At 38.9% G+C, this 9742-nt stretch overlaps 1 protein-coding gene across 1 annotated transcript; it reads right to left on the reverse strand.

Moving 5' to 3' along the window:
* Positions 1 to 977: 977 nt before the first annotated feature.
* Positions 978 to 8971, reverse strand: LOC145988133 (zinc finger MYM-type protein 1-like). Its single transcript, XM_083122964.1, has 2 exons — positions 8882 to 8971; positions 978 to 3065 (listed from the first exon to the last, which is right to left on the reverse strand). Exons 1-2 carry the CDS (start codon positions 8969 to 8971, stop codon positions 978 to 980), a joined length of 2178 nt encoding a protein of 725 aa, XP_082979090.1.
* Positions 8972 to 9742: the final 771 nt, after the last annotated feature.

Genomic DNA, 9742 nt, shown 5'->3' on the forward strand with positions numbered 1-9742 from the left:
TTGAAACATTATATAGTACATTGCATACTTGTATAAACATAATTTAAACATTACTGTCATTCTATTTTAATATTCATTTCATTATATTGCTACACTGTACAGAAAGAGCTTTCATGTTATCTCATCTATTCTAATTCTCTTAAGACCACATATTTTGCACAATATATTTTATTTCATCAAACTGACTCAAAGTACTAAGAATATAAACACTTGGTTTCTTTCATCACTACAAAAGTGATTAACCTAGTAACAAAATTCATGTACAATTGGAAAATTTGGCAACTTCCAAGGCTAAATTATGCTCATAAGTTCTTCCTTTTAATTTAATAATGTGTGTTTGCATTAATACCAATAACAAGATAATAAATCAAAATTTATGTGCATATTGAAAGCTATAGGGTAATTCATATAATTTGAAAAAAAATATACATATAACGATAAAATAGAATGATCACAACAAACGTCTAAGATTAGTTACAAAAAAATGAAGTCTCTTGTACAGTGGGATGAATAAGTATTACCAGGAAAGTGCCCGCCACCATGCTTCAGAATTGAGACAAAACGTCAAAAAAGCTGTTGACAGGTTTCTTGCCAACATACGCAAAAATCCAGGTCTTTAAAACACGCAGGGTGCAAGAGAAAAATTTAATGAAAATACTCATGTGCAGTTTGCCGAACAATACTTGTGCATCCCACTGTACGTGACTATTTCTTACAAGATCCTTGAAACTGACAATTGAAATTCTTAGAAAAGACTTCCAATCATAATTGTTGGTAAAATAAATATTTATATTCACTGATTTTTTTCATTGACATTGAAAAAGTTCAAAATAACTGTGGAAAGTTTTTCACGTCTGAGAAGAAAATTTAAGCAGAATTACATTCTCATAATAATTCGCAAACAATTCTCAGAATTAAAAGAAAAAAAAGTACTATCATTTTCAATTTCTCACTGAAACACTTTTCCGTCCGGAAACCTATCGCCTTGGCTTCTCCATCCACTTACAATAAGCTATGTCAATTAAATTTCTATATGCTGTATTTTCTGCATGAGAAGCGTTTCTAATGTCTGGAATCTTCGGATCTTCAATAGAAATTTTCATTAAGGCATTCACATGCGCAGGAAGCAATCGGGATCTCTCTGAACAGAGAATTCTGTTCATTGTGGAAAAGGTCCTTTCTACACTTGCAGTTCCTGCAGGAAGGAGAAGAATTCTCGTTGCTGCTGCAGAAAGAGCAGGGAACATACATTTTCTTTCCTCTCTACATGAAAGGTTGAGCAGGTTTGATTGGGATGCCAGGTCTCCATTATATCTTCGATAAATATTGAATTCATCTTTCATGTCTTTTTCATTGGTACCACACAATTTTGAAATCTTCGTGAAATTTGGGTTATCTGGCTTTTCAAGAAAAATTTTATGGAAGTTTGCCATTTCTTCAAAATCGTCGGAAAACCTGATTTTCATGTTTTGTACAATATTATCTCTGTACTTCATGCCTAGATTCATTATCTCTTTCTCGCCCATATTGTCATTTTCCATGTAGATGTTATTCTCCATTGCTTTTGAAATGATTTCATCGGATTCTGCCTTAATGTCCTTCATATGAATTTGAGCAATAGATTCTTGTACTGCTTTTACTAACGCCATGGCTTCTGTTATATTGCCCGTTGAAGACTGAAGGCTCTTACTCAAACGAGCCAGAGAACTCAAAAGGACTGACAAGAGTGTTAAGAAAAACACAGTTGATTTTTTCCGAAATATCAACAGGAGCCCACCAGCATCCGATGAATAATTTCCGGCTTCCATGTATATGTGCTCCAAAGCAACACATATCGATACATAATGCTGCACAACAACTTTCACGCTGCCTTCATACGACAACCACCTTGTTTCTCCGGGTTGAACGAGTTTGTGAGAGGTGCCATCTAAAATTTTCTCCGTTTCTTGAAGAACAGTCAGTCTTTTGTGGCTTCCTCTAAACATGCTGTACAATTTGTTAAGGGCACTCAGGACTCTCTTTATTTCAGCCATCTGTCGACAGCTGTGGACAAGAGATAACTGCAAAAGATGGCTTCTGCAGTGCACAAAGAGTAAGTTAGGCGAATACTCCCTTAATTTTGCCTGCACGCCATTTACTTTTCCTGAAAAATTAGCCCCACCATCGAATGATACAGCAGTTATGTTTTTAGGATCGAATCCAGCTTGTGTAAGTTCACCTATTAATGTTTTTGTAATATTTTCAGCCTTGGTGGATTCCAAAGGCACTGCGGACAAGAATGTCTCTTCAACCTGGTGCAGATCATCTCTAGACGATATGTGGTGAACACAAATGCTAAGCATTTCACGTCCGTTCACGTCTGTGCTTTCGTCTGCCATTACGGAATAACGCTGTATATATCTTAAGCGTTCGGAAGTTAAATCTGTAACAGCTCCTCCGATTGCTTCGAGGAAGTCTGTTGTCGTGGTTGACGACAACCGGTGAGCATTCAGTGCACTGGCTTGAATTTTCCTTGCAAGCTCACCACTACCATCAACAAACGCAGCTGTGGACACTAAATTCGGCCAGTTACTTGTTGTGTGTGGAATTTCTGATCTAAAGAGATAATAACTTAATTTTAAAAGATCTTTTACTATGTTGGTTTCCTTTTGACTTTGTTCATTTCCAAAACGTACTATTTGAGACCGAACGTTCACACCAGCTGATCTAGATGTCGATACGGCACAAGACAGCATATGTAACCTACTTTTCTCGTGCTTCAATGCTTTGTCCCCTAATTTTTTTGATGCAGATAATGGTACCAGCTTCGATACCCACGGTCCAGTTTTCATTGAACTACATTCTGAACATACGGTGCACTTATATCCTTCTGGGGTACGTTCAATCCACGGATAGACACTATACCAAGAACCCTTCCTGCGGTTTTCAGATGCACTAGTAACAGAGTGTCCTGCAATAACCGTTGGCAGTACAGTTTCTTCAGAATCTTCGCTAGACGAATGTCCATTATTTTCTGGAATTCCATTGGGGGGATTCTTCATTGAATCTACTTGGACTTCATCTTCCTGAGAACGAGAAAGGGATGGGACCATTGTAATCAACTGTTACCAAAATATTAATTAATTGAATAACCATTTTCCTTCTTTGTTGTATCAGATGTTAACTTTACATGGGTCTTAAGGTAATTGCCACCAGGATTTTTTCGTCATTTTACATTTACAATTTGTTAACGCCCTTTAATATCGTACATTCGGCTGTTCCATTGTACTTCTTTCATCTATATCATATAATTATTATTCTTCGTTCATGATTCTTCATTTATAATTACATGAAATTAGATGAAAGAGAAATCAAAGCAACATCTGAATCTACACATTTGCGACCATGAGCAGTCCCAGGTTCGATACCCGGTGGAGGCACATGGCAGAGTGGTTCGGATCCCACTTTAAACTGTAGGTCCAGTCCCGATTAGCCTTACTGTGAATAAAAACACCAATTCAATCAAAATTGCGACCATGAGCAAATGTAATCAATCGGGAAAATGAGCAAATGCGATCAATGGGGGGAAATGCAGATAATTGCCATCACTTGCCTCTTTAGAAGTTGCAGGACGGACAATTCTGAACTAGATGAGCTTACTTTGAGCGCAAACACAAAGACATATGTTTTGTGAAAAGGTAAAATGAAGAAAATGTTCCTGGGGCCAGCTACAATTACAACGCATATGCATGAATCACAATTCACAACGGAGTAGTCAGCCTTCTTGATGGAGTAATTGTGCATTCACCACCTCATTTGAAACCATGGCATGAGAGCAGTAAGTCACGGGGAAACGAGAGGCTGGCGACAGCCTTACCAATTTGGAAATAAATGCTAACAACGCCAAAAATGGCCTGACTAATCTATCCACGTAGGCATATAATAGCTTAAATAAACAACATTTAAACGGCCACACCCATTTACATGGTTATTTCTGCTACTATATGCCTACGTGGATAGGTTAGGCAGGTCAGGTTTGGTGCTCATAGTACATATATATCTTCCAAGTTTCTTACGCTGTCGCTGGTCGAAGCCTGCACTTCGCATATTTTCCGAAATTTCAGAAATCTTGGTGCTAGTATAGCATACCGCATACGTAGCGCGACGCCAGTGGTTCCGGGTTCGATTCCCGATCTGGGCATGGGTGTTCTTTGCGAGTGCCCTTTCATCACATCATTACTCATCACCACCGTCGCGATTAGCCAAAAGTGGAGGAAAACGCGACGTTATATAATACAAATAAGAGGGGGAGTAGTAGATATGTTAATTTTTTCATTTCCTTGTGCCTTCTTTGGGGCGGAGGAGTTACGTAGCGACTATTCCTAAAAAAAATAAATGGGAATAGGGGGTAAGATACGTTAGACGAGATTGATCCTTCAATTGCAAGAAAAAATGTACGAATCTTTATGTGAACAGTTTTTCTTATCTCCACTTCATCTACCGTTCTTTAACAGACTTACATTGTAGAATTAATATAGAGATTGATATTTTGATCCTCTACGTGAGATGATATTGTTGTCCTTATACCAGTTTGCATTATATGCATATTGGCCTAAGAAGATAGCACACGCTGAATCAGGCAAACTGTTTTCGAGAATCCAATCGGAAACTACGATCCACATGAAAATATGTTTACTAGAAGATTTGTTTTAAATTAAAGGACTCTTGGATTCGATTGGATTGATTTGTTGTTTTAAGTCCACTTTATGCACAGTAAGGCTAATCGGGACTGGACCTACAGTTTAAAGTGGGGTCCGAACCACTATGTGCCTCCACCGGATATCGAACCCGGTACCCCTTGATTACAAGGCGACGACGCTACCACTGCGCCATCGGGGAGGCCCAAAATGACTCTTGAATGAGGTGAAAATGGACCCCCTTCCCCTTTCAGTAGTTTCTAAGGGTGGACAAATGACACCTGCCTTATCGCGTTTATCCACTAACTTCAAGATTTTCCATATTTTCAGTTTGAACAATACATATTATCCTGTGACAAAGTTATACTCTCACTCTATATATCAAAACATAGTATATCTACATACTTATGGGCGTCCGCAGGATTTTTTCCAGGGAGGAGCAAGCAAGGTATTATTTTCCAGAGGGGCAAAAAAGGCACATTTTCTACCATAATAGTGTTGTCCCCTCTAAAAACATTGCTTTATGTTCCAGCAATAATTAACACATATTTTTGTGTCCGAAATGAAAAGATATGTGTGAAATATATAATTTTTGTTGACTTTCATTCTCCAAGGGGGCCATCCCTTTCCGGACGATTACATACTTAGGCATTTAGCGTAACAATGAGAGCTTTCTGCTGTGACGTCAGAACGCAAGGTTTCTGTCACATTGTGCGATAAAGGAGACCCAGAATTTCCCGTCAGCATGGCAATTGAACCAAGCTGATTGGTTCAACTAATGTTCATGGGATTCTCCCTGTCTGTCGTCGTGTCACTCGTGTGGCTTGGGGGCGGTATTGCCACCCTCCCGATAAGAAAATGTGTTACAATTTATTATTAATAATAATTTATTATTTTCGGATAACTGTATTTTTGAGTTCAATTATACATCAACTTTTTGAACACTGAACTTCCGTTACTTATTATTCAAATTATGTTATATCGATCATTTTTCCCCCATATAGTTGTTTACAATAGCTCAACAAACAAAATGCTTTTTTTTCACAGAACTTAAATCGTTTGAGAAAATTCTTCGACTAAGATCAACGGCTTGCTTGTCTCCTTAGGCCCTTACCATCAACTTTCTACCAATTTCCAGCTAGTGGCGGATCCAAAATTTGCAGTTGGGATTGGCGAATTTCGGTCGGGTGTCTTACTTCACCGAGAATAAATTCTAGCCTTTACTTGCACTGTTTTATGTAAAACAATATACAGTAGCCTACTATGAACAGGAAATAAGCTGACTTCCATGTTCGAGAGATTAGCGTACTGTTTTATAAAAAATTAGGTCCAGGGCTGGAATACATGTTATCACAATTGCTCCCACTTCCACGGTAAATTCAGCCAATAGATATAAGAAGTAGATTGAATAAACAAAGCACAAGGGGTCCTTGGTTCGATCCCCTTTTGAGACACATAGCACAGTGGTTCTGATCCAAATTTAAAGTGTAGATCCCATTCCGATTAACATGAGCATAAAGTGGGCTTAAATGAAACTTTAAACTTCTGATAAATGACAGAACCAGTAGCGGCGATTAGGGAGGGCGTGGGGAAAGTTCCCCCCACTTTTTACCACTTTTGCCCCAGAACTATGCTAAACCTTATCTACCAATGGAAAGTAAACTGTCCTTGCCCTTTTATTAAGGTAATAACAAAATATTCCTGTGAGGATAATAACATCTGCTTTGAAACAGATGAATGAATTTTGTCTCAAGTTTGTGAGCACCACTTACAACGAAGTTTTGCCTACGAAGAAAAGTGAGATATGCGTATTTGGTGGTCTTATTTGTTTCTGTTCTATTTTGGAATTCAGTGTTTTCGCTCAGCCGAAGGATTAGCCGCATCAGTGGTAGACTTAATTCGAAGTTCTCATGTTCGAGTCCTGGTGTGGGCTAGGGATGGCCAAACGGATCCGGATCCAAAAGTTCCGGATCTGGATCCGGATCCGAAAATCCGGATCCGAGAGTTTGGTATCTCAATCCCATTATAATATTACCACACCTAAAAAGGTATTATGATCTTAAATTACAAAGAAATTTTTCATTAGTTAGTCCTACAAGATTTTTATTCAAGTGTTGTTCCTAAAATACTTTGCTACGCATCGGCTAACACACTCGTGCACAAAATAACCCTACTTGTTTAACATAAAATGTCAGAGGTGATTTTGTAAATGCCATTGAAATGAATATGTATTCATTCGAATGTATTGGAAATGGAAACACACATAAATTTGAGACATTCCATTCCAGGATGAAACCTTTAACACATTTAACAAGATAGAAATGTTATACAAAAATTATACAATTGTTCTACAGTTACAGTTTTAAAAATTAAAATAAAACATTAAAATATATGCAGTGTTATATAATTACAAAGTTTAAGACTAACAAGGGAGGTTATCCAAGTCTCTCTCCGATTTCCATGAAACTTGGCAGGTGTATAGAGGGGCCCAAAGGAAGAAATACGTGTTTTTTTTGTTTCAGCCAAAAAATGGTTTTAGGGGGCAAAAACTCCCTCAAATATCAAGATGAGGACAAATTGAAGTAAGGATCTGACCCCTGTGTCCCCCTCCAATTTCCATGAAACTTGGCAGGTGTATAAAGGGACCGAAAGGAAGAAATGCGTGTTTTTTTGTTTCGGCTAAAAAACTGTTTTAGGGGGCAAAACCCCCTCAAATGTCAAAATGACAAATTTAAGTGGGCATTTGACCCCTGTGTCCCCCTCCGATTTTCATGAAAATTCGCAGGTGTATAGAGAGGCCCAAAGAAAGAAATACGTGTTTGTTTGTTTCAGCTAAAAGAACTGTTTTAGGGGGCAAAACCCGCCTCAAATGTCAAGATGAAGACAAATTGACGTGGGGATCTGACCCCTGTGTCCCCCTCCGATTTCCATAAAATTTGGCAGGTGTGTAGAGGCGCCCTATGCCCCCTGTTTCTTCCTATGCCATATTTACGTGGTTTCGGGGTCAGATCCCCACTTCAATTTCTCCTCATCTTGACATTTGAGGGGAGAGGGTTGCCCCCTAAAACCGTTTCTTAGCTGAAACACAAAAACACATACTTCTTCCTTTGGGCCCCTCCATACACCTGCTAAATTTCATGGAAATCGGAGTGGCACACAGTGGTCAGATCCCCGCGTCAATTTGTCTTCATCTTGACATTTGAGGGTTTTTTTGCCCCCAAAACAGTTTTTTTTTTTTAGCTGAAACACAAAAACACGTATTTCTTTCTTTGGGCCCCTCTATACACCTGCCAAGTTTCATGGAAATCGGAGGGGGAGACTTAGACCTCCCTTGTAAGTGTATTAATTACAAATCGCGCACGCGCGCATACACACACTATCTACCTATCTATCTATATCTATATCTATCTATCTATCTATATATATGTACCATATGTATGCATCCCTACCACGTAGTTGCTTGGAGCTTTCATTGTGTTGAAAATACTTTCTTTTTCCTTAAAATGTAATATATATATATATATATATATATATGTGTGTGTGTGTGTGTGTGTGTGTGTGTGTGTGTGTGTGTGTGTGTGTGTGTGTGTGTGTGTGTATTAGCAGGTAACAATATGTTATAAACACATTCTTACTTTCCAAAGAAGCGCTCATGTGGGATGGCAAAATGGATCCGATTCTGGCCATCCCTTGTGTGGGCATGGGTGTTTTTAAGAAAATCGACCTCCGTGGCCGAACACTTTTCTATTTTATCTGATTGCTTGTTCAGCAACCATTTGGCCTTAGAGCAAGGGCAACTACTCAAACCCCCTCCCCCACCTTAGCTAAAACGTTCATTCTTTTACGAAGATAGAAACTCATAGAGACGTACACATAGTCACATACGTACAGCAATTATGGACATGAATGAATTACTTAGGTTCATCATTAAATATTTGACATTTTATATCGAATATTCAGTCGGTAAATTTTATATTGGTTACACTCAGTGGCGGCGATTGGGTTCTAAAACCGATGGGGGGGGGAAGGTGGCAAAACTGGGGGGAAGAGACAGTACATTTCCCTTTGTATATAAGATTAAGCATAGTGCGGCGGAAAAAGTGGCGAAAAGTGGGGATGGGGGGCAACTGCCCCCTAGCTTCCCCTACTCGCCACCACTGGTTACACTTATATATGTATATATATTACACTGTTTTCCTACTTACCACTTTCTGTTTCTTTCTGTCTTTAGTTTCATTCTCGCCCTGAGAATCTCTTTTCTTCTTCAGCCACTTCTGCATGAAAGTTTCAGCCATGGTCACCACAACACACGAACTAAGATCGTACACTGAGGCTGACCCAACCAAGACACTTGACTCCCTTTTCTGTCACTTCAAAATCGAGATCCGTGAAGACAGCCCCACCCATAACGGCACAAATTATAAGACATATCCTAAAAATTAGTGCCGAATTAGTGCTACCAAAGTATGCAATACAAAAAATTAGTGCTACTTTAATATACCAGAAAAATGAAAATCATTCTGGGTGAGGCTAACTTCACGGTGGCCCCACCCACAACAGCACAAATTACCAAACATGTGCTAAGATTTAGTGCTAAATTAGTGCTGATCATCCCGCATGAAAGAAAAATTAGTGCTATTAATACAAGCAAGTTATCAGAGATTTATTGATTTCTTTGATCTCTGCCGCCTGTGAAGCTAGCCCCACCCACAACACCCAAAATGTTTAAATCCCACGCCAAAATTTAGTGCTCAATTAGTGCTGATCATCCCGCATGAAAGTAAAATTAGTGCTATTAATACAAGCAGGTTATTAGTGATTAATTGATTTCTTTCATCTCTGCCGCCTGTGAAGCTAGCCCCACCCACAACACCCAAAATGTTTAAATCCCACGCCAAGATTGAGTGCTAAATTAGTGCTGATCAACGCGCATGAAAGAAAAATTAGTGCTGTTAATACAAGCAAGTCATTGGAGATTTATTGATTCCTTTGATCTCTGCCGCCTGTGAAGCTAGCCCCACCCACAACACCCAAAACGTTTAAATCCCACGCCAAGATTTAGTGTT

Source organism: Lepisma saccharinum, chromosome 5 (assembly GCF_977018435.1).
Source record: "Lepisma saccharinum chromosome 5, izLepSacc3.1, whole genome shotgun sequence".
NCBI lineage: Eukaryota > Metazoa > Arthropoda > Insecta > Zygentoma > Lepismatidae > Lepisma > Lepisma saccharinum.

Bases quoted from the DNA above. Each gene is read 5' to 3' on its own strand.
- LOC145988133 (XM_083122964.1), bottom strand. From the start codon at position 8,971: ATGGCTGAAACTTTCATGCAGAAGTGGCTGAAGAAGAAAAGAGATTCT. The intron at 3,066-8,881 runs GTAAGTAGGAAA...TCTCGTTCTCAG, and splicing joins ACAGAAAGAAACAGAAAGTG to GAAGATGAAGTCCAAGTAGA.